Source organism: Chroicocephalus ridibundus, chromosome 9, assembly GCF_963924245.1.
Source record: "Chroicocephalus ridibundus chromosome 9, bChrRid1.1, whole genome shotgun sequence".
NCBI lineage: Eukaryota > Metazoa > Chordata > Aves > Charadriiformes > Laridae > Chroicocephalus > Chroicocephalus ridibundus.
The window spans coordinates 30021382-30046079 of NC_086292.1; the positions used below are offsets into that span (position 1 = coordinate 30021382).

The following is a 24698-nucleotide window of genomic DNA, read 5'->3' on the forward strand; positions in this document are numbered from 1 at the left end:
GTGTTCTGCTTTCCTTTAGGCGAAGGCACATAGGTGGGGTAGTTACTGAAAAGATCCAGTTTTTAGAAACATAAAAAATTATGCAGCCGTGGGAGCTCTCTGGAGTGTCCCCCATCCCTCAGCACAGTTACCTGGCATTGTGAACTCGTACACTTCAAGATACATTTTCCAAAGTAATCAGATGCTTTCTACCAAGTGAAATGTATAATTTATTTGTCCTTTTACAGCAAGGTAGAAAATGCAGCTTTTGAGGAGACCTGAAGAATCGTTGTTGCTTTCTTTCCTTATTTTTGATTCCCTCATGAGGTAGTTACAGTAGCTTTTCTTTCTAAGAGATGGAACTTGCAAAGTTCTGTTGCAGCAAGGTGATGCTTTTGCTTCTTACCGTGGGAAGGCCAACTGAGCGATGTGGTAGAGAACCAGATCTTACTAAAAAGTTACTTCAGCTAATGGAGACAGAGGAAGGACAGGGCTGCCAAACTAAAGCTTAAGACAGTTTTGCAAGCAATTGGTGTTAATTATTTTTGCGATAGGGACAGAGCTGGCAGCCCACAGGCTGTCACCAACAAGTGGCCTCAGCTGGCCCTCAGCATTGGCCCCTGTGAACGGTTCTGCAAAGGGCCTCAGGGTATAATTAGAGAAAGTCTTGTTTGTGCTAATATCTTCAGGTGTATCACAGCCTGGATTTTGCTTCCTGCACTGTAGAACTGCCAGAGGAGGCTTGTATTTGCAAATGGGGTAACTGAAATAAAACCAATACAACTTCGGGAAAAATATTTCAGGGGAAGCATTAGGGGAATACTTGCAGGTCTTTGCTTACAAGCTGGCAGGAGGGCAGCAGCGCTCTGCCGCAGGTACGTCCTTGTGTGTGTGCTTTGGCCTTCCTTTATAGCGAGTCACAGGATACAAACGACCTGCGAAGAAGAAACACTTCTGTGGGCCTAAAAACACAGGATTTGCAGGCTTTTATCTTTGAGTTACGGCCGCTGGCGTGTGCTGCTGAGCCATTAGTTTTGTTGGACTTCAGGGGATTCAGGGGAGGGAGTAAAACAGAGACACGTGAACTGTGGGTACCAGGGACCAGCAGGTTAAGCGTTGGGCTGGAGCTCTCCTGAGCAGGCTGGTTGCCTCGAAACAGAGCTCACACGGGCAGCATTTCGGTTGAAGGGCCGTATGCGGAGTTGGGGGCTCAGACCCCTGCTTGGGGTAACGCTCGTTTTATGAGCTGTTGTCTTTTTTGTTGTCCTGTCCCGTCCCCACCCCCCCCGTCCCCACCCCCCCCCCAAATCCTTTTTGGAGTGCTCCCCATCCTGTTGTAGATTTTGATGGGGACACCCACGCTCGTTTTGCTGGAAGCTGTCACAGGCATTTACAGAGTGAGTTACTTGTATGGCAGAGTTTAAACCAAGAAAAATATTTTCTGGACTGTTGTATGGAATTTTGATCATGTCCATTTTTCTGCTGTGTGACAAACTCCATGATATGGCCCATAGTAAGTACCGAGGCCTTTAGGCATGGCTTTATTGTACTTGATTTAAATGCCACCTTTCAGTTGTTATGTCTGTAATGGTATGGCTTTAGATCTTGCAGATAATCTGTTGTGGTAATTTTTTGTCTAGACTCTTTTCAACAGGTTGTCCCTGATGTATGGAATGAGCAGGGGAGGGAGGGGGGGTGTGTCTGTCCGGCTGGGTGCGTGTGTCTGTGTGTGTTTGTTCGTTTTTAAGGTGGAAAGGAAAAATGTTAAGTGCTGCAATCTGTATCTTCTGCTTCGGGGGGCTTGGAGAGAATTTAACCCATGTTTCCTAGACAAGGCTTGTCAACCGTAAGCCAGCTGTAGATGGTAATTATATATATTTATATATTCACATGGTGCTCTACTGTTGCTTGCAGACCATTGTTGCTATTAACAAGGATCCAGAAGCTCCCATTTTCCAAGTGGCAGACTATGGACTGGTGGCAGACTTATTTCAGGTGAGGCTGAACTTGCAGATGCACGGGATAATGGTTTCAGAGATGTAATGATAGCTTAGATAATACACACCAGTAAGGGTTGTTTTGTTAAAGAACTGGCTTTATGATTTCATTATTTTCAGTCTCCAAATTCAAGCCCTGCAAGTAGATGCTGTCATGTGTGTTGGGGGGGGGTGTGTCACACTGGGCTGCCTCTATTCTGGTTTCCTGAATATGAACCATCTTGAGCAATAACTGTACATAGGTCCTTACATGTATTTTTAAGCTTCATAAAATATAAAAGTAGAGTTGGCAGGAGGAGGTCTTATTTTTGCCTGGGCTTGCTGCCTTTCTGACGCCCATGAGGAACTAACTTAGTGTTCTCTCTGGGAAGTCTGCGCTGCAAGCTAGCCCATGGCCAAGTGCCCGTGGCTTGCATGTGCGAGCCACCCACGTGCACGGCCACACGTGTGATGTGCGGGAGCTTGTGGTGGCTCTGGGAGGCGCACGCAGAAACTCTGCCAGCACTTAATGCCATTCCTGAACTGATGCCCGCTGGCTCGGTGGCAAGCACGGGCCTTTTCATAAGCCAGAGACAAAGTCACATTCTGAAGAAACACCATGTAGACAATTTCCTTAATAAATTTTGTACGAATGCATTATTTCCACCTAATGGAAATGTAGCTCTCTTAAATAATTAAGAGGCTTTATTCAGCAGGAGAGAAGTGGGGAGTGCTGTGAGCTGGGGTGACCCACAGCCCCTGGAGTGCTGTGCTGGGCATGAGGGGTGGGAGGGTGGGGAGGGTGACGGGGCGGGGGGGGGGCAGGTGCAGCACATGGAGAGTTTGGGGGGGGGGTGGGGGTGGGGGGTGGTCTGAGTGAGAGCACACACACTACCCCAGCACTGGTGCTTTCAGGCGGTGCCGGAGATGACAGAGCTGCTGAAGAAGAAGTGAGTGCTGGTGATGGACCCTGCCTCTGCAGTTGGGGTGTGGGGAATAAGGGCAAATAAAGGATTGTACTGGAAAGAGGTGGGGTCACTGTGGTGGTGGTTTATTTGTGGTGGACGGTGGGGTGGCACATAGACTGGTGGCGGTGGTGGGGCAGAAGACAGGAAGGGAAGGATGGAAAGGGAACGAGAGAGGGATACAAGGTAAGAGGCAGCATGTGTTTGTCAGTGTTTATTCCCATCCCCACTCCCTTCCCAGCCGCGCTCAGCCCCTGGGCAGGGTCAGGCCAGGGGGCCAGCCCGGGCCCAGGCTGTCCAGCAGCTCTGTCCTGCCCCTGGGCACCGTGGGTCTGTGCTAGCCCTGCGCTGGTGGAAGGTCCATGGTGCTCCTGGGCACTGCTGGGCTGGCCCCAGGCTGCTGGCAGGACAGGGCCAGAGTCTGTCTGTCGCCCCCAGGCACTGTGGGTCCGTGTTGGCCTAAGACTGGCAGAAGGTCCATTGTGCCCCAGAGGACATCATAGGTCCCAGCTGGCCAAGAGCTGGTGGCAGGGCAGGTTCATCATGCACCACGGGCACTGGTGGGCAGAGGCGATGCTGGCTTGGGCCTGGGCTGGTGGCCATTGCAGGAGATGCCACGGGTTGCCTCTAGCACTGTCGCCTTGCCTGTGGCAGCCTTGTGACCCAGTGCTGCGAGTGTGTCCCCACAGCTGTCCTGGTTCCCCCCAGGCTGTCCCTATGCCTCAGGAACCCTGCCCAGCCGTGGCTCCGGGGGTCCCAGCGCCCCATATTTCTCATCGATCACCGGGGCACCCTGTGGGCAGTCGATGAGGGGCTTGAGCTGGAAGACGTCAAGGCTCTCCTGGTTCCTGCGATTGTAGACGCTAAGCCGGTGGCCCAGGTCGGGGCTGGCCCCCACTGAGCCCGCGGGGCTGGGCAGCTTCAGGTTGACAGGATCCAGCCCCTTCTGCGCCAGGCAGGCCTCTTCCGACAGGGAGGACAGCAGCTCCTGCACCATGGCCTGGGCCACCTGCTGCCGGCTGGGTGCCAGCTCGGCCCGTGGGCTGGCAGCAGCCTCGGCAGCGTCCTCGCAGGCCGTGCTGCAGTCCGGGGAGGAGCCCAGCGTCTGGCTGCTCTCGCTGCAGGCTTGTGTGCCTGAGCTGACGGTGGAGCGCGAGGCGCTGCCCGAGGTGATGCTGGCGGACGTCCCCGTGCTGCCCAGCCGCATCGGCACCTCCACTGTGAAGAGGTCGGAGGAGATGTTGGGGCGATGGACGTCGATGGCGGCGGTGGTGACCACACAGATGGCTGCCTCAGGGACGGCGCTGTCTGCAGGGAAGAAAGCAGAGAGAGGTGGGTGAAGGCCCCACCGTGCTAAAAACCACCGCGCCTCCACCCTCGCCCGTGTCTGCTTCTTATAGAGCGGTTGTGTAAATGTATGGAATAGCTGGTGAGCAACACATCCCCCTTCACTGACATGGCTTTTTTTATATGTACAGATACAGCTATACAGAGAGAGAGAGAAAAGGGGCATGTACGTATATAAGTAATACCATATACCTCCAGCTGTGTGTACTTATTATATAAAATACCTATACACATCTATAATACATATTATCTAACTTTACACACATAACTCTATAAATATATGTATATTGTTCTGTGTTGGTAGGGAAACAGAGCAAGAATATATAGCAAGTGGTATACCTGAAAGTGGGATATATGAAAAATGTATCTATACAAGAACATATCCTCTGTAACTCCAAACTCTTTATTCATCTACATTTTAGAATATATATAGTTCTATATATCCCTATGTTTAGATACATGCATCTTTTATATTTCCATGTATATAATGAGGGGGTATGGAGAGGGCTCTTAATATATAAATAGTATTGCATACATCAATGTATGTGTGCACACACTCGTCTTTTTTTTATATATGTATATATTACACACACAGCCTCTCTCACACATACATACATTTTTTATATACACATAATCTGTATATATATATAGCCATACATATAGGGGGAAGTGTGTGAGTAGATATATATAGAGTTCCATATGTAATCCACTATACCTATATATGTACACCTAGAGGTGTGAGAGATACACACTGTATCTATAGTACAGTGTCCCCCCTTTAAATACATATAATAACCTATGATCAAATGCAACAGCCTAACACAAATACTCTCATGCACACACACCCCCCTTTTCTATATAGATATCTATCTATATATGTGTGTGTCTGTAGATATGGGGAATGGGTATAGAAGGAGGAATAATAATAATACATTACACGTACACATGAACACCCCCTCTTTAGTTATATATTGCTTTTATATATAATGGGAATGTATATAGAGGGATACATAGCTATAAATAATACCATATACATATACACACATAAACACATATTTAAATAAATATAGATTTATTCCTATAGATATGGGGAATGTGTGTGTATGTATAAGGAACTGCATATATAATCTGTTACACCTACACACAGGCATTTGATGCGTATACTATGTAATACATGGTCCCCCCCTTTAAATACATAGAATTTAATAGAATACACACACTTGCTCTTATACGCACATATGCATACTGTTATATATAGCTATCTGTGTATTTATCACTCTGTGTGTATATACACGGGGAATGCATATAGAGGAATATACAGCTAGAATACATTATACCTACACATAGAGATAAATACACTGTGTTGTTTTGGAGTTGGGTTTTTTTTTTTAGTAGCTCTCCAAGTAGATTATGGGGATGTATAGAGGGATATATAGCTACAAATAATACTGTATACCTTTATATGTACACACACATATATATCGTAGATGCATACACAGTCTCTCTCACCCTCCCCCCCCATTTTATTTACACATAATCTTTATTTATATATAGATTCATGGGGAGTGGGGGAAAGGGAGTGCACAAGTGCGTGTGTTATGCGCTCCATGTATACTACATTATACCTAGATATGTACAGACATTGTATATATAGTCCCGCCCTTTAAATACATACAATTATCTGTTGTTACTGAATGCACACAACCCTTCTACATTTATCAATAAATGTATGTATGTATTTCTCTCTGTGCGTATGTATTTATGGGTTATACGTATATATACATAAAATACATGAACACATACCTCTATTTATATAGCTGTACAGATACATATTTATATATATCACCATGTATAATGGGGATAAATACAGAGGGCTATACATCTATAAATAATAGAGTGAGTGAGTGTGTGTCTCTCTCTATACCCAGTCGCTCACTCTCTCTCCCACACATATTTTATATACATGTAATATTTATGTATAGATTGATCTATATAGCTGGGGGGGCATCTGCTGGGAGCCCCGTATATAATACAGTATACATATGTACACACACACTTGATGCATACACTATATAATACATAGTCCCCCTTTAAATACGTATAATTACCTGTCTTGAACTAGCGTACACACGCACGTACCATTTATTTGTTTTTCACACTGAGTACATACACAAGGAATGTGTATACAGAGGGAGATACATATGTAATATGTATATTGTACCTGTAGGTGCCCACACACACTAAATTATATGCATATACACAGACAGGGTCACTCACACCTCCCCTCCTTGCCCTCTAGCGTTTTAACCATACACCTATGTATAGAGTCATCCAGCTCTATATGGGATGCACACAGAGAGCTATACACAAATAAGAGTAATACCAAATAGCTATTTGTGTACGCACACGTGTATTTTTAACAGCTATGTATAATTTATGCGTGTATGTATAGACAAACAGTCTATACACACGTACAGATTTTATATACACACACATATATATGCATTTATCCATACTTACAGAAAGTGTGTGTGTAAGTATCCTCATTTATAATATATTCTACCTATATATGTACTGCATCTTATATCTACTATATATAGAACATAATACATATATGTGTATAGATACACTCATATATAATAGATAAACTATCTATGTATACACACAGGCTCTCACATACCCACCCATATATATATATATATATATAAAAATTATATATACACATATTATTTTTATATATATATATATATATAAAATATTCTGGGTAGCTACACATACCTTTACCTGTCTTCGTATCTGTCTGCATACACACACTTAAATAGCTTTATATACACACACATATATAGGGGAATGTATGGGGAATATACCTATATATAAAATACCATGTACCTACACGCACGTATATACACACAAACACATATATAGAAAATATACACATAATACAGATTATACATAATAAATATATGCAAATATACAGACACAGTCTCTCTTACACACTCTCTTTTTAAAATATATATAATTATTTAAAAATATATACAGTCTCATACACATATTTTTTCTCTCTCCCCCTCTCTGTATATATGGGGAATTTATACATAGGGATATATATATATAAAAAATACATTATACCTATACATGATACACACACAGAGCTATATCCATATTATAGGTAATACATATTAAAAATATATGTATATGCACTGACACAGTTTTTATATATATTACATAATATAAAATACATCTATACATGCAGTCCCACACATATATCTACCTTTATATATAAATATGTATTTACATATCCCCATGTATCTATATATGGGCATACATGTATACACTACATTATATATATACACACACACACATTCATACGCATACTATAGAATCCATATAAAATCTGTAAGCATATAGTCACAGACACACACCTTTTAATATATATTACTATATATAATAACATATCTATGTATATGCAGTTATACACACATATAGGCATATGTTTATATATAAATATATATACCTGTGGATATATATAAAATACATTATATCTACATAGGCATACACATTCATATTTTATATAAAAAATACATATAAAATATATATGTATATACACAATCACGCATAAACACCTTTATAGATCTTCACATATATAGAACCATATGTAGACATATATTCATATGCCTGTACACATATACATGTCTTAATATATCAATATATATATGTGTGTATATATATATACACACACATACACACATTATATACATATGTGTGTATATATACACACACATTCGTATTTTATGTAATACAGAATATATAAAAAATATGTATGTATGTACACACTGTCACACACATTTTTTTATGTCTCTATATGAAAAAACAGAAGATCTCTAATCAGCACATATGTATCTCCCCATGTATATCACTGTAGGGATGTATCTACAAGGATATACATATATAATACATTACACAGATATATACTTACAACCATGCACTTACACACACTTTTATTTATTCTTATGTTACATATACATCTATATATATCTCCATGTGTGTATGTATATATGGGGATATAAACATATAACTCATTCTACATATACATAGATACCTGTTTTATGTCTGTAATATATACACACGTATACATATTCAGAGACCATCTCTCACACACCCCCACCCCTTTACATAAAGATTTATATATTTTTATATATTTAATAAACGTATTTAGAAAAAATATCTCTGTATACACACAGACACAACCTCTCACACACATCTTTATATGTATATAAAGACATACACCTATATCTTTATATATATCCATATATAGGTATATATACACAGGCCTCTGTATGTATATAAGTCTTCTCATATATATATATGTGTGGATGTATGTTTGGAGATACATATATGGTACATTGTACATATATGTGTATAAACATGTATATATTTTTACTTACATCTTTTTTTATATATGTCTGTATACTGGGATTTCTGTGCATATACGTGGGATATACATATATAGTGGATAATAGATTTATATGCATACACACATATATACACATTTAATATATATAACATCATATATATGTGTATACAGACATAGACATATATGTCTGTATTTCACTGTGTATACACACTATATATAAGGATTATGTATAGGATGTATGCATATAATACTTGTACATATATATACATATCTCTAGATATGTACACACATGTATATGCAGACACACATTTTTTTTTTTAATGTGTGTATATATGGGATATATAATACATTATACCTAAAAAAACCCCACACTTTTTTTTAATATATAACTATATGAAATTTTATATACTTTATATACATAAGGGGGAGGTGCACACCCACACCCCCCACCTTGCTTACCATGACATTTCCCAGCCGCCCGCAGCCCCCCGGGCCCTGCCCAGCCCCGATGGCAGCGGGACACCTGCCAGGGACAGCCAGGGCACAGCCCGCTGTAGCCTGACCTCGGGTCACGGACCGTGCCCCCGCTGAGGTCTCTTCCCATCCCCTTCAGCCTTCCCGAGGCTGGCGCTGGGCTAAGCTCACTCCCCACTTCTCTTCTCTTCTCTCTTTTGTCCCTGCTGTCACTCTCGGGTCTGTTTGAACCGTGCTGCAGACGGGACAGCCCAGCTAAGGGGAGTTCACCTCTCCCGGGTCTAACTATTCTGAGTGCCTTCAGGAGCAAACCCTCAACGTTTAGGGAATTACAATTTGGTACAAACTTCCACGGAGCAAACCAAGAGATGCTGCGGTGGGTCTCATTTCCAGGACAGACATACATCATTGTTCAGTCTCACCCGGTTTACAGCACACAGTGCAATGCAAAAATACAGTTCACATTTACATTTTTCAAGCAAAACTTACCACTGCTAGGCTCGTTGTAGTATCGACTGATGTAGTTATTCATGTCATCCTCTGAAAAAACAAAAAGGCAGCCATTAGAAGACCATTTATATGATTAAACGGTTGAAGTTCCCCCCTGTGAAAGGCTCTCCTCTGCCCTGTGTGCCCAGGACACCACCTTTTGTGTATTTGTAGGCCAGACGACCAGATGTGACTCGGCCTAGGAGCTCTGCAGGTAGGGGCACTGGGAGGGCAGGTTTTATTTCTCCTAAAGACGTTTCTCTATCTCATTTCAGTACTTTTTTTCACGCGGCCCAACACTGCTCCTCATTCTCACTTGCAATCCCCTCCTGAGACCTCTGCTGCTGTCCTGCTGAATGGCAGCATCACCGCTGTCCCTGAGCAGCTTCCCCGTGTGTCGGCACTCTCTTTCCTCTTAGTGTCTCTAACTTGTTCCTGTGAAACGCAGTTGACTTGAATGAAGAAACGATATCCAGTATGTTTCCAGAAGACAGCCTAGAATTTCCCCTCTTCCACCTTGGATGACATGGCCAATAAAAGCCACACAAGTTTTCCGAAACAAGTGGAAATGCCTCTCCGGCTCAGCACAAACGCTGCTGTGGGAAACAAAAACCAGAGCCCAGCAAGGCAGCTCTCCAGCAGCTCTAAATCCATGTAGTTTTAATGTGTAAATCCCTACTTCTAAAATAGTATTTTCTTTTTTTCATTTAGAATGAATAAAGAGTTACTTTGTTGTATATAACATATATCTATAGATGAAAGATATAGCATAATAGTAACGTTACATTATCTGTTGGCTTAAAATATGCTATAAAGATTTTTTTCAAGTCAAGGGCATAGTACTACGCTTGTAGTGCCTACGTGAGAGCTACACCTGAACTTCAATAAAGGTAAGATAAAAAAGAAGACATGACGGCAAAAGGGAAAGCAGCAGCGATATTGCATGTACGGGTTTTAGATGCCGCAGATGACAGTGGGATTTCCTGTCATCTTACGGAAAAGCAGAACTTCTTACAGTCGCTGAAAAAGAAAATAACAAACTCCTCTTGTTGCAATTCTGAGCTGAACGCAAATATTGCTGCTAAGAAAACAGTATGGGCAATCCAGGAAGAATTTCAGGCTTACAAGCAACCTGACCTGCCCAATTTGCGGTGTATCGTGTGCTCTAAAAGCATTCTCTCCTTTTAAGTGCTCTTTTTGATACCGTGTTTCAGAAAACCATGCTCATCCCTTTGAGCCAGATTTCCTTCGTCCCCCTGGGCCTCTGTGGCTTCAGTCCTGCCTTTTCACAGCACATTGCGGTTTGCAGGTGAAAGAAACAGATGTTTTCTGGGGAACGCTTTCTCCACACAACAAGACCCAAACCACCAAGCACTCTGTACCTGAAATAGCTGCACTCGTAAGAAGGCAATCTAACCTGACACTGAAAGGCAACATGGTTGTTTTCCTGGTTTCATTGGATCTTAAAAGCTTTTTTGGCCCTTGTTGATCTTTAAATGCCTGCAGTCAGAGGTGTGCTTTGTGCTAATGTCTGAGTTTAAAAAAGAGGCCTCAGAGTAGCTCAAGGCAATGCCGCTGAATTAGGAGTACATTGCAAGGCTTTTCAGCTATCTGCTACTAAAATACACTTCATTTCAATCATGCATAATTTATATGCTAAATGCCACCAAACCTGCCAGCCCATATACATACAGGTTCTTGTTCAGGCATGGAACCTTCAGCTATGGTCAGAAAATACCTCCATATCTGTATTTCTGGTAACGCACTTTCAGCACATTTAACTTAGAGTCTAATTCTAAGCAGAGAAACGAGGAAACCAGAAGTGCAGTTTGGCATGTTCGACATGGCAGGGGTTGCCCCTCCTCATCACCTGGCAAAAGCCCACGGCCACGCTCTGCCACGGATGGGGGACTGGGGTGCTCTCCTTCCCTTTGGCTCTCACTGGAGTCTGCCCCAAATGCCAAGAGGCTTTGCACCCAAGACAGAAAACAACTTGGAAAAGTCACTCATCTGCTTTTCATGTCTTATGGCAAGGCTCAGATCAACTCTTCTTTAGCATTGCATACATCTGCTGCCCTGGCCATCCGTCTGTCAGCTCACAGAGTGTACCAGGCCACTATTTTCAAACCAATCAGTTGCTCTCAAACCAGTTTAGCAGCGAGATACAGACTGCTCTTTGTATCAGAAATCCTGTTGTACTCACTCGGATCCCTGGGAATGCAGAGGAAAACCACCAATCACCCTGGCCGTGCGTGTGGCCACTTGCACACAAGGCTGGGAGAGCTGTCTGCTTTCATGTTGTTATGTGACGGCCTTATTAACATCATTGTTTTACATTGCTTATCTATTTATCTATAAATAAAATATAGATGTATAAATATATACATGTGTATGTAAAATATAAAATGCATATATATATATTTTTTTACCTGGAATAGGTTCTTATGAATAAAAACCAATAAAGAGTAATGGAATAACAACAGTAGAATAAACATTTCAACAACAGATTAAGTTTCTGAATCATTACATTAAAGCAAACTGACAATTAACAAACTCATCTTAGTCATATGGGACTCTCAGCTGCTTTGGGCATCAAAGGCTATAAACAATTGCAGTTATCTCTCCTTATATTCTGCATTGCTGAAAGCAAGGACTTTAAAAAAAAAATGCCACAAATATACAACTAAAAGCAACTATTTGTGCATACAAAACATTTACACAAATAAAAAGTACAGTACTGCACATGACTCTGGAATGCTGCTGAAGTACTTTACGGTGATTTACAACGAGATGAAGTCCCCACTGCTCAGTGTGTGCAGTCAAATGGGATCAGGAGTACAACTGCATTTGCAGCTGGTGGCATGTCGGAAGTCCGTATGAGTGAGTAGGGGAGACCAGCTTTTACAAGAGGGACAGATTGCGTATATTATTTAAATTCTACAGAGGGTTTTCTGCTGCCAGTGTATTTTAGTTTCAGCTCCAGAAAGGCAATTATGAGAAATACTTCATTCTTCATAGCTTCCCCATTTTTTTAAAACTTTTTTTTCTTATTTCTGTCACCTTGGAATTTTCAGGATGCAGAAGACTTAATTTTCCTCCTTTCCTAGAAATAAACGCATCTCTTTAAATGCACAGCATTGCTACCTGCACCGCCTTTTCCAGAAGAGAAACTTTCCATTTAGAAGTCCTTATCCGATGCCCAAATGCTATTATTTATAGTAAACTAAGGAACTGGCAGGAAGTAGAAGGAAAAAGTATTTCCCTCATTTACCCTGGAAATGTCAACCTTAGATAAACGTCTGTGGATGGTGACTGGGATCCTCTTGCTACATGCACCAGGTAAAGGCCCTGGGGAGACCTTATAGCAGCCTTTCAGTACCTAAAGGGGGCCTACAGGAAAGATGGGGAGGGACTCTTGATCAGGGAGTGTAATGATAGGATGAGGGGGAGATTGAGATTAGGTATCAGGAAGAAATACTTCACTCTGAGGGTGGTGAGCCCCTGGCCCAGGTTGCCCAGAGAAGCTGTGGCTGCCCCATCCCTGGCGGTGTTCAAGGCCAGGCTGGATGGGGCTTTGAGCAGCCTGGTCTGGTGGGAGGTGTCCCTGCCCGTGGCAGGATGGTTGGAATGGATGATCTTTAAGGTCCCTTCTAACCTGAACCATTCTATGATTCTATGAATGAAAGCCTTTACCCCCAGGAAATCTGGCGATGAAGATCCAATATTGGGTTGAGAAGGCAGAATGGGAAGAGAGAGGCAGCTCTTCCCCACATGAAAACCCATCCTAACCTCTGGCAAACAAAGGTGGTTCTACAATCTTCCCTAGAAAGCAAGAGTGATGGGAAGCAGTCAGATCTGCAGCAGCACTGAGGTGGAATTCAGCTGAGAGCAGGTTTTGCTGGGCAGAAGGAACGAGCAGAAACAGGCTGGTCTCTGTAGTCTATGAGCGTTATCCGCTCAAGCAGTGCGGGGTGTGAAGGATTGTCAAAATCGCATGGCAAAATGAGACACCCGGAACTGCTTCACCTGCTAGTGGAAGACGCCAACTATGTAACTGGAAGAGGTGAGGCAGCAGAGTAACGTGGGACCACAAACAGACAGCAGGGCTGACTCCAACAGGACCAGGGCGTTTCACTAGACAGAAGGGAACGTCTGGGCGGGAAGGTTGCTCAGACTCCCACCTACCTCACACGAAGCCAAACCAGCCTTCCCTGACACTAACCAACCACTTCTGCAAGGCTCTCAGAGCAGTACAGTCCAATCGAGAAGGGGAAATAAATCCCATCTCTCAGCCTGCTACCCAAATCTCTATTATTGAAAAAACATGCGGTTCTTGGTCGGGATCGGTCTGACTGCTACTGGATTTTGTCTGATGAAGGTTTTCAAATTATCTGCCTGTTCTTTTCCTGAAAGACTCAGAACACACGCTAAAACAGTTCAGGGAGCAATAAACTATTTAGAGTACAGTCCCATATAATCTCATCTGACCCAAGAGACAATGTTGTAATCTCTCTCTCCTGGCCCAGTAAAAACCTAATAAATTTGGTGAAACACATAAATGCCATTCCACCCAAGGCAGATCTCTCTTTTATTTCTACAGTCCCTCAACAGTGACCTTTAATTGTTTCATCAATGACTTCAGTGAATGAGTCTGCAACCCCCTTGCATACAATAAATACCATTTGCACATCTTTCAGATTAGAGGCCTTAAAAAAGGGATTTCTTTCAAAATATTTCATTATTAAAGTATTTTACTTCATATTTTTATTGCCATTGATTGTACTGCCTTCTGTCTCTCAAAGCTGAATTTTCTGAAACGGAAGGTTATTTTTTCTGCTTCCCACTGAGGATGTGAGGCCTCAGAGTAGAGTAATGTCTTACCCAGAAAGCACTCTATACTAGGAGGTTTCTATAGAAGCAGATCTTTCATCTCCACCACTGCTATCTGACAGTGTCTTCTCCTTAAAGAACCCCTTAGAAGCATTTGGGAAAGAAAAGCAGCATAAAATACACTTTGCAGTAAAAAACAGTAAGGTACACTCTGAGCAGGGGGGTTTTTCAAGGTACAAGTTATAAGATAAATTATTGTCCCCTAAACACTTCTAGAAATAGGAACAGTGATGACAGCTACGCTGCTCTGACTTCAGCCAGTGAAACTGCCACAACCTGACTTTTCCCAGAAAGAACATAGCCAGTATGCCACTGCAGTGCAGTACGAAAGGAAGACAGAACGTACATCTATAGGTGTTTCTGACAGCAGACTGGCAATCCACAGGGCAAATTTCCCCAATGAAGCGGTAACCTTCCCAGAGAGATTTCCCCTGCAGGTTGCCATGCAGTCTCAGGCATTCCAGATCTGTCTGACCTTGGCCATCTGAACTCACCATCACCAAATTCTCAGCCAGACCTAGCCTCTTCTCCTCAGCAGTCCAAGTATGGCTCACTGCTCACTTGTAAAGCCATTTATTAAGGCACATGCCTGCTCCCTAGGCTGTGCTGTACTGTCTAGTCCACCTTTCTGGTCTTGTGCAAGATGACCTGAGCAGAGTTTTTTCCCCTTTGCTTTGCTGGCCCTAGAAGGTCTCTCTCCCTTCCCCTCTAGCAACATGGACTGGACAGTTTGTGCCAAGAGGAAACATGAACTGCCAGCTGGCACTTTCCAGGAGACTTCCCCAGCTTTTCAAAGGTGGGCAGATTGCCACACTAGTGCAAGCTGCAGAACTCACGGGACTGTTCCATTCACACGGATATTCAGTCCCTGCAGAGGCCGGATGGATGCCTGAGCATGTGGATAATCCACCTTGAGAGGAGCTGTCAAAGTTATCTCGCGCAGAAAACAGAGCAACATATTCAGCCTCGTTCTACGTAAGAAATCAACCTGAGATGGAAGCTATTGCGCAGAAGGAAATCCTGGGATATGTAATGGGCTCCCTTATCAGCAGATACTGCTGGGCCAGGAAAAACTGGGACAGAAAACCAAAATCCTTAACTGACAACAAATTGGGTGGCTTTGGCCCTCGCTTTAGCAGATCATGCTGCAAGAGCACTGTGTGCTGAGTTGAGCATGGCTGAGATGCAAGACATCTGTGTGTCAGCATGGCTAGTGGCTTTGGGCAGAGGATGGTCTGGGGACCTCGCAATGCTCTTTCCAACCTTGTTCTCTATGAATATGGATCAGCAGATCCACATCAGAGTTGGCTTGTTACAGTCAGCCTGAAGCAAGCACAGAGGAACTTGGGTCTGTCTCTGCAAAATAGCTCCACGTTTGTTGAGTCTAGAAAAACAAAGATTGAGAAAGAATACGGCTACCAACAAAACAATAATTTGCTGGGTAAACATCAGGGAGAAGAAAAGAATTATTTCAGCATAAGGGTTCAAGAACAAATTGTTATAAACTGGCAACGAATAAATGTAGACCAGGAAAATTAGGAAAATATTTCTAATAATTCAGAAAAGTGAGATGCTGGAACAGCATTAGAACGGCAGCAGAAGGCAAAATACATCACTGCTGTCACATGGAGCACGATCTGTTTATGAAAGGGGTTATTATGAAAGGGGCCGCATGCTTGGACAGTGGAAAACGTTCCACTTCTGTGTTCCTTTACCTGTCAGCAATGTCTTCACACCTCTGCACCTTAATGATGGGAGACAACTTCAACCTCACACGCGTGACTGTACGCTCACCGCTTCTGGAAGTGAAAAGTTTCTACCCCACCCATTTGGTGAATATGAAATTCAAGAGCCCAGCTTCACTAACTACACACACATTTATGTAAGTGTTGCTTAAGGTTTAATTCCTTTGATTCCTGCCTGGATGATCAGTGCACAGAGAACCGCAAAGCCTGAAAGAGGCACCTACACAAAGAAGCCAAATCCTCACTCTTCCACGGATACATGGAGTTTAACCAGGAAGTGGAGTGCACTTACGATATAACCATTTCCAGGAGTAGGCTTCAAAGTAGATACATTTCAACATTTGAAAATAACCATAAACTATTTTTTATCTATTGTTCTGCCGTAACAGGGCTCTCTTAGAGCACTAACAGATGATCACCAAAGGAACTGGCTTAGAGTTTAGAAGTGTTCAACCAGCTCAGACTGCCTTGCAAGGAACAACTGACAAAATCCTTCCCAGTGCCCTGCTTTCCCTTCTCAGACAGCTTATGAATAATCTTAAGGGAAGCTCTCTGAAGCTCCAGAATGTTTCACGTTCCCGTCCCAATATCGTACTTCCTTCACTTACAAAACAGCGGGTACCTAAGGGGAGAGCAAGCTTTGCTTTTCTTCAAGCATGATCATAAATTGCAGCAGTCCCTCAAAGCAAAATACTTACTTCTAACCCCATAAAAATGGAAATTTGACTCAGAATAGCTAAAATAAGCTTTCTGTGATGCAAAGTAACAGAGCTAGGATTCGGTTCTTGCTCAAAGGAACAGAAGGGTGGCATATTAATCTTAAATTATGGCAGTAGTGTAGAATTTCAAAAACTGAAATGATATATGCAGGAAAATGAGGAATTTCCACTAGGGACTGTAATTCATATATTATGGGAGAGATTAAAGAATAATAAATTTTGGAAGGAAGTATTAATGGCTATATGGGGCACTGTGAACCTGGCATTCCCTGAAGCCTGGAACTTTGTATACCAAACACTAAAAATGATTTGTGCAGGAGCAGAAAACATTAGATGTTATTCTGACTATGACCAGTAACATACTGTACAAAGTAAGAACTCAGCAAGAGAAAAAACTTCCTTTATAATTTAGAGATGAACAGGTAGGATAATATCTGCCATTATGTCAAACGGTAACCATCTCCGGGAAGAAGAAAGGGGATGACAAGCACTTAGGATATTTCCCTTGCTCTTGGAGAAAGGCTGACCACAATGGTCCTGAAAATCATTAGCGATGCTGCTGCGCATTCACATGCAACAGCTTTCACCCTAAGCTCTTTACAAACTGAGGCAGAGAAGCTCAGCAAAGTGCTCACAGTGCAGCTAATGTCACAGCTTTGCCCTAGGTTTATAGCTCCTGGAGTCCTGCCCTTCTCTTGAGTCCATCATCTTTCCTGGCACTGATAATGGCACACTTTGACTTGCATGCTGAAGCCTGTGTTTTAGCCTTCCTGTTTGTCCGCTCTGGAGATCAATTTTTTGGCAAGACAAATAAAACCTCCATTCAAAGCAAGTTAAAGGTGAAAAATTTCCTGCTGCTTAGCCAAATTAATTAGAAAATACCATATATCCATACATTTTCCACAGAGTTATTCCTACTATGTTAGGAGGTCTCTTGGTGAACTACTCTGGGGAGACAGAAGCATGTGAGGCAGCAACCAGATCATTACTCAGATAATTAGCACAGGACTGACCAGGCCACAAACAGCTTACAGCTGTACCGCCTCAAGAAGTGTCCTCCAAGAAGAGGCATGAAATATTATCTGAGGAGTTATGGGATGCTTTCAGAGCCCGTTGACCATCTGACTAGAGCTCTTGCCTCTCGTACCAGCAATTAAGGCACTTCAGATAAAAAGAGAAAGAGGTCTGCAGAAAGAAAAGCTGGGTGAAAACACATACTGAAAGCGACCGTATCAGCCGCACACACAGCGCTCTCCTGGTGCGGGCCACAGTGCATCCCTGCACAAACTCCCTGAGGTGCTGAGCGCACCATGTGATGCTGGGGTTACCTGACTGACTTACTGAACGCTGTAGTAAATGGTTGCACAAAATCCAGTGTAAATACCAGAGTACAAGCTACAGCTGCCCCTGAGGAGCTTTAACTTATGCACTATTCCATAAAACTCCCAGGTAGGGAAATGAGTCTGAATGCTTTCTTATTCCATAACCCCTTCGCGGTAAAGTATTCTGCACTGAATGTTTCCATTGTTCAATATAGATGGGGGAAATAAGATTAGCTTGAGATGGAATATCCCGTTTTCTCATGCAGTATGTTCTCCAGCCAACTCAAGCTTGCTGGTTTGGCACAATTCAGGGGTCTCCAAAGACCGTGATTTTTTTGAAGGCTGACAAAGTTAAGTTTGGCACAAACACATGCATTCCATGCCATACCCTACCCTCAGGTGTTGTACGTAGGGCTAATGTCCTGCCAGAGCATAAGTGACCAGCACATCAGAGCCTGTTTTGCCCAACAGCTGAACTGTAGCTTTTCTTTTAACAGTATTAGCAACCTAGTCCCTTATTTCCCCTCCATTTAGTCAGTGCAACTGCAGATAGTTTTCAAAGCTCACAAATGCCATGTGGCACACAGAGTGATTAACTGCAGTCATCATGCTGAAATCTTTAAGGAGGAAAACCACAGCTTAGAGAAAATGGATGCAAAACAATTCCTAATGTGGTCTGACACAGAGGTTTAACTTGCAAAACATAGCCCTTGATTGAAAGTCGGGATTTAAAACACTGGTGGCTTACAGTTCCAGGCAAAGCAAGTGGTGTGGAAAGCCCCGAAGACAGCACAGCATGTGAGAAGTAGGAGGATACACAAATGACCTACAGGTCTTGATTGTCTGTGCTCTGCAGAGCCAGGTTGCAGGAGTACTTCATGTGCCTGACCAGGAGGGGAGATCCTACACCAACCAGACATATACCTTCCACACTGTGCAAATGGAGGCACCTTCAGCTGAAGACACGCTCTTCTTCCATCCAACATAACACATTCAGGTTTTGCTGATACAGTTATTGGTCAGAATGGCCATGCTGTAGATGAAGAAAATGTGGGCAGCATGCCAAAGTGATAATGGTGAAAGCTACTGCAGGAACAGCCAGCATATTACTGGGAGTGCAAGTTGGTGCTGGGAGAGATGGAGAAGAAAGACCCAGTTGAGGTGGGGAGGGAGAAGAACCAGGCAGGACTGCCTCATGACATGCTTTCCCAGGGGTAACTGCCTTCTCAAGCTTTTCATTGAGGTTTTGAAATCCTGTAGCTTACACAGAAGCAGTCTCTAAGCCAGCACTGCTAGTGCAGGATTCAAAGCCTTGGTAGCTTACTACTACTTTCCTTTGCAAAATAATTCAGAAAATTACACGCAAAATCCTCTGCCTCAATTGACTGTTACCTGGATTGTGAACTAAAGCACTGATTATTATTGCTGGGTTTGTGGTTTCTCATGCAATCTTAACTTGGTCCCCTTGTCGGTACTCGACTGTGATGGCAGACTGTCACAGATGGGTGTCCCTTGCTGTAAGACCAAAGGAATTTTTTTTGTGTCCATCTCCTGCGTCATTCAACATAAAGGACAATTGTTCAAATGGAGTCACCCAAATTACGCTTCTAAGGACAACTGCTCAAAATAATGCATCTACAAAGGCTTTGTATGTAATATATGATACAATGCACAAAAAATATTTCCTCCTGTATTCTTTGATGACCTCTTGGAATCAGAAATTAATTCTGTATACTCAGTATGAATGTTTAAATACAACATAACTGCACCTTACCTGATATGTAAAGTAATATATGTTTTCTTATTTGCCGAACGCCTTTTTTCAGTGAAAAGCATGCATCTCTCTAATCACGTAACCTAACTGAATGTAGAAATCAATCCTGAAGATTGTGTGTCTACTTTGTTGCATGTATGGCCAGCATTTTGCAGGGAAAAATAAATAATGAGTATTTGTATTAACTTGGATGATGGCATGAATACCTTGGACAGAAGAATTTTGAGATGAATCTCCACAGCACTAAAATTTCAGCAAACCTCCTTATAATGTGCACAACATTCTCCATTTCCAAATGTAACCCTCAAGGAACACATGCATAAATTATAATATATCCACTTGGGAAACCTCTGAAATCCTACAAAATAGGGGGAAATGCATTTTAGGGGGCAGTCTGCTCAACTGCCTGCTTTTAAATACAATTTCAAATCAGAAATAATTAATGGCTGAATTGCGGTTAGCGCCTAGATATTATGAAGAGGAAAAAACAAAAACAATTTCTACATGCCTTCATTACTGTGCAGAGAATGGAAAGGATTATCATTTGAATATGTCCGGTGAGCTTTTTCTCTTAAACCTTTTGATTAAAGTACTTCTGTTACTTGAATTCTAAGGAGTTTGACCAAAATATGCATGCAAATCTCTAATTCAGATATATTCACATACTGCTCATCTGCTATAATAATCAAGCTAAGATGTCCAAGAAAAACTAACATATTGCTAAGGTAGAAAGCGTTGTCTCCTCTGGAATATTATGTTAATTGTTACTGAGATCAGGACACATTCTGCACTCCATTGGAAGGGTTCGGGGATCACAGGAAAAGCAGCCATGTCATTTCCAAAAATACTTCTGGTCTAGCACTTGTGTGCTAAAAAATGGATCCAAGTAATCTGACTGTTGACATTCCCCTGAACCACACACCTGCCCAACAGACAGCTCACCGACAATGGACTGTTATTCACTAGTCACGTGGCACTTAGGCATCTGAGCAGGAGCTGCCTACACAGTGCATCACTCCTCGTCTGGCACCAGAGCTGCCCTGTCCAAGCACAGCTGGGCTGTCCGGCATTGGCAGTTTTAAGCAACCTAGTGAGAACATAGCCTCCAGGCAAGGCAAGCTTCACAGCTGATGCATGGGTCCTCTCTAAACCACAGAAATGCAAGTGGCCAAAGACCAAAACTGTTTTTCAACATTGTTCTCAACTTCCCTGCTTTTACCTCTGAGTGATTATCATTTTGCCAATCTGATTTGGCTGCTGCTTCTTTAGCGTTTGATGGATATAATCATGAGGACACTGGGAAGATACATTATAGTCATTTTCTTCCCGAGTCATTTTATTGGGTGTGTTCATAATCTACTCAAAAATACAACAGCTCCTGCCACTTTGAAGCAGATGCAGCCTCTTTGCAAAAATGGGAAAATGCAGTCTCCAGGGAAAGTAATCAATTCCCTGGTAGAGCGAAAATATTTAGTAAGTTCAATAACTCCATGTAAGGGACCCAGCTGTGCCAGTGGGCAGCAGCACGCAGGCAGCACTCACCTCGTGGGGGTCGCAGCTCAGTGATGTTCTCAGTGGTGTCATCGTCTGAATCTTCAGTTGCCACCACCTTGTACCTGTTGCTGCTCTGTTTGTTCAGTACATGTGGGACCTGCAGCGCAGCCTCTCTCTCTGCAGCCAGATCCAAGTCCTGCTGAGCAAGGTGGGCCCTCAGCTGCCTGATTTCAAACTAGAGGAAAAAACACCACCACATATTCATGTATAAGCACGGCCAGAAGTCTATATTCTACAGTTGAGGACCTATTACTCATTTTATCACTAAACCACTACCAACTGGTGACAGTACACACGATGTGGTTGAGCCAGGATGCGAGTCCAAGCTTCCGATGCTCTCCCAGAGCCCATGTGAGCCGGATCATTGTTCACATGATCTAAAAATAATGACTGCCTCATGCTGTTCTTAATTTTGTACATGTCTGCATCCTGAAGATATGATTTTGGACAATTTTTAAAAGACATAACTGCCAAATCAAATGAAATCTTTATAGAATTCTTAACAGGCACGTACGGATTTAGGTTCGTGACAAACATCCCTAATCTGCTAGAGTGCGTAATGAGGATTTCTGTGGAGGGAGGTTCTCTAAGCAGTACCCAGGATGGTCCTCCCCCACTAACTGGGCAAAGGGGAGGGACACCACAGTCCTCTTCCAGCTTGAAATCTCAACAGTGTGCAGAAAACCCTTGGTAAGGTTGCCACTTTTCTGGCCAGTCCCCTCAAATATACAAGCCACGACAGTCTCTGCAGTCAGGAGGGGATTTGCCTCATGACTGGTGTTATACAGCAGCCGCTGACAAAAAGACAGATGCTACTGGGTACAATCTGACTGATGGACACAGCATTTTTCTCTTGTGTTTGACAGTCATAGGTCTTCCACAATGCAAGAAGGAAACTAATTTTTCTGGAGAGGCAGCAGAGACCCTTTTAAACCCTTAAAGAGGCACTACAAGATCCCACCGTCCTTCCCCTCTGCCATCCAGCACAGCTGTGGGGCTGTATGGCAGACAGTTTCTCTTTTTAAAACTCTTTTTAAGATCAGTAGTACAGCAGTGACCAAGTCACGTCTAATTATAGAGAGTCTGAGAGGGAAAAGCAAATGAGGCGAGTAATAGGCTAAGGCATTTAAAATTTAGCATTGCTGGGCCTGCCATAGTTCAAGGCCTGAAAAGCCATCAGAAAGCACGATGCTACGTTGAGCCACACTGCACCTGTCACTCCGCATTTACAACAGAGATGGAATTAGCACCTCCATGCTTGAAAACTGGTGTGTAATAGCATGTAGGCTAAATGAATCTGGTTCTGGCTCTTGCCTCTCAGATGCTGACTCAAATTACTTTGCTGTCAGATTTTGGAATCCGTCAGTGGACCTAGTCTGTTCCACCGCAGTCCACATCAGACACGGCGCAAACCCCAGGCGCGCTGCAGAGCATCAGCAGTTCCTCCAAGCCGTGTAAGCGACTGGAAGGGAAACAAGACAGAGTTTCCGCAGATTTTAGAAATAAAAAAAAAAAGAGAGAAGAAAAAGGGATTCCAGTTTGCCACATCTGGAGACTATCTGCTTTCCAGAGCATAGGGGAAGGAACTACAATAACTGGAAGGCCCACTGCAAGGCTCAAATCTAGCGAGCAAAAGAGCAGTTTAAGCTTTCCAGATCACATTCAAACCACCCCATAGAGGGATCTAACAAAGCACACAGCTTTTCGTCTCTCTTGATATCAGTGGACAGAGGTCTGTCCGCTGCAGACAGCTGGCTGCATGACATGCTCCCTGCTCTTAGCCAAAGGTCCTCTGACAGTGGCAGTCAGAGGAGCCAGATAGTATCAGCAAATGTCAAAATACACTGCTCCTTGATTCCTGCAATGAAACCTCCATGGCAGGTCCCAGGTGGTGTTTTTTGTGTTAACCTATCAGCTAGGAAGAATTAGCAAACTGGGAGTGCTAACTCTTTCCCCAGCCAGCCCTAAGCTTCCTGAGACTTAAGGCACCCGTGCCATACCAGAGGTGCCAGCATGAATGTGTCATCCAGCCGTGAAAGGACTGTCTGGAGTTCAGCTTTACAACACAAGAGAATTTCAGGTTTTATCCTTGACTTCAAAGAAAAAGAAATCCCAAAATATCTTACGTTTCACCTTTAAAGGGAGAAAGATACCCTTTCAGACACTCCCTTGGTTTAAATGAAGAAATGCACTCAAACATGATAGGCAAAAAATAAATCTGGAGACTTTTTAAAAAAATAGTGCCTAACCGTATCTACTTGCCTGGCTCAAACTAAATGGCAATAAGAATTAGGCATCATTACTGTTTTTCTACATTTCACTTTTCTTCCTTCAAAAACATTCCTGTGTGTCAGAAAAAGAAATATTGCCACTAAAATGCTTAATTCTGGCCTAGAGGCAGGATACGATTTCTTTTTTCATGGAAGAGAAAAAAAATGGCAGGTATTTTATAACACAAATAGATAAAACTACCTAAAGTCAGCTCAACAATTCTATTTCTGCACCACGCCTAATTTAACCAGCTTAAGCATTTACGAAGATTGGTTGAACCTTGCAACAAACAAAAGATTGTAGGGAATCACTGCATTTTACAGATGTGAAAAAGGAAGCACATTAGGTGATCTTTCCTGCTACGCTGAACCTACAGCAAAAATGAGGGAAGAGACCAGACTTTCTGATGCTCACTTACGCGTTCCAATCAATAAAGAAAGCGTTTCCAAATATCCACAGATTGTTGTCAATCTTAAAATTTCCATGCCCAGTCACCACTCAGTTTTTAGTAGATGAGTTCATAAATTCTATTGTTCAATACAGCTCTGCCAACAAGCTATGAACTACTCGGCCTGGCATGCTGGATCAAGCAGCAGTCTGCAACCATTGCTGGGATCACCTGGGATCATTGCTGGACAACTACACTTTGTCCAAACAATTCTTTATTTCCTATTTATATGGGAAAAACTACTATCCTGCTTGAATCCTAACCACAGTACAGCATGAGAAACTGGATTACTGCCAGAGTTACTCAGGTGAACAGCGAGTACCGCTGGGAA

At 42.8% G+C, this 24698-nt stretch overlaps 2 protein-coding genes across 2 annotated transcripts in view; one reads left to right on the forward strand and one right to left on the reverse strand.

Moving 5' to 3' along the window:
- ETFA (electron transfer flavoprotein subunit alpha) overlaps window positions 1–2985 on the forward strand; it is a 32415-nt gene extending 29430 nt beyond the window's left edge. Inside the window, exons 11-12 of the mRNA XM_063347371.1 lie at window positions 1894–1974; window positions 2871–2985. Coding sequence (XP_063203441.1) covers window positions 1894–1974; window positions 2871–2909 — 120 coding nt within the window. The 3' untranslated portion in view covers window positions 2910–2985. The remainder of the gene's footprint in view (window positions 1–1893; window positions 1975–2870) is intronic.
- Window positions 2983–24698, reverse strand: part of TMEM266 (transmembrane protein 266) — a 64199-nt gene continuing 42483 nt past the window's right edge. Inside the window, exons 10-12 of the mRNA XM_063347368.1 lie at window positions 21637–21823; window positions 9645–9695; window positions 2983–4228 (exon numbers count right to left, since the gene is read on the reverse strand). Of these exons, the coding sequence (XP_063203438.1) occupies window positions 3636–4228; window positions 9645–9695; window positions 21637–21823 (831 nt within the window). The 3' untranslated portion in view covers window positions 2983–3635. The remainder of the gene's footprint in view (window positions 4229–9644; window positions 9696–21636; window positions 21824–24698) is intronic.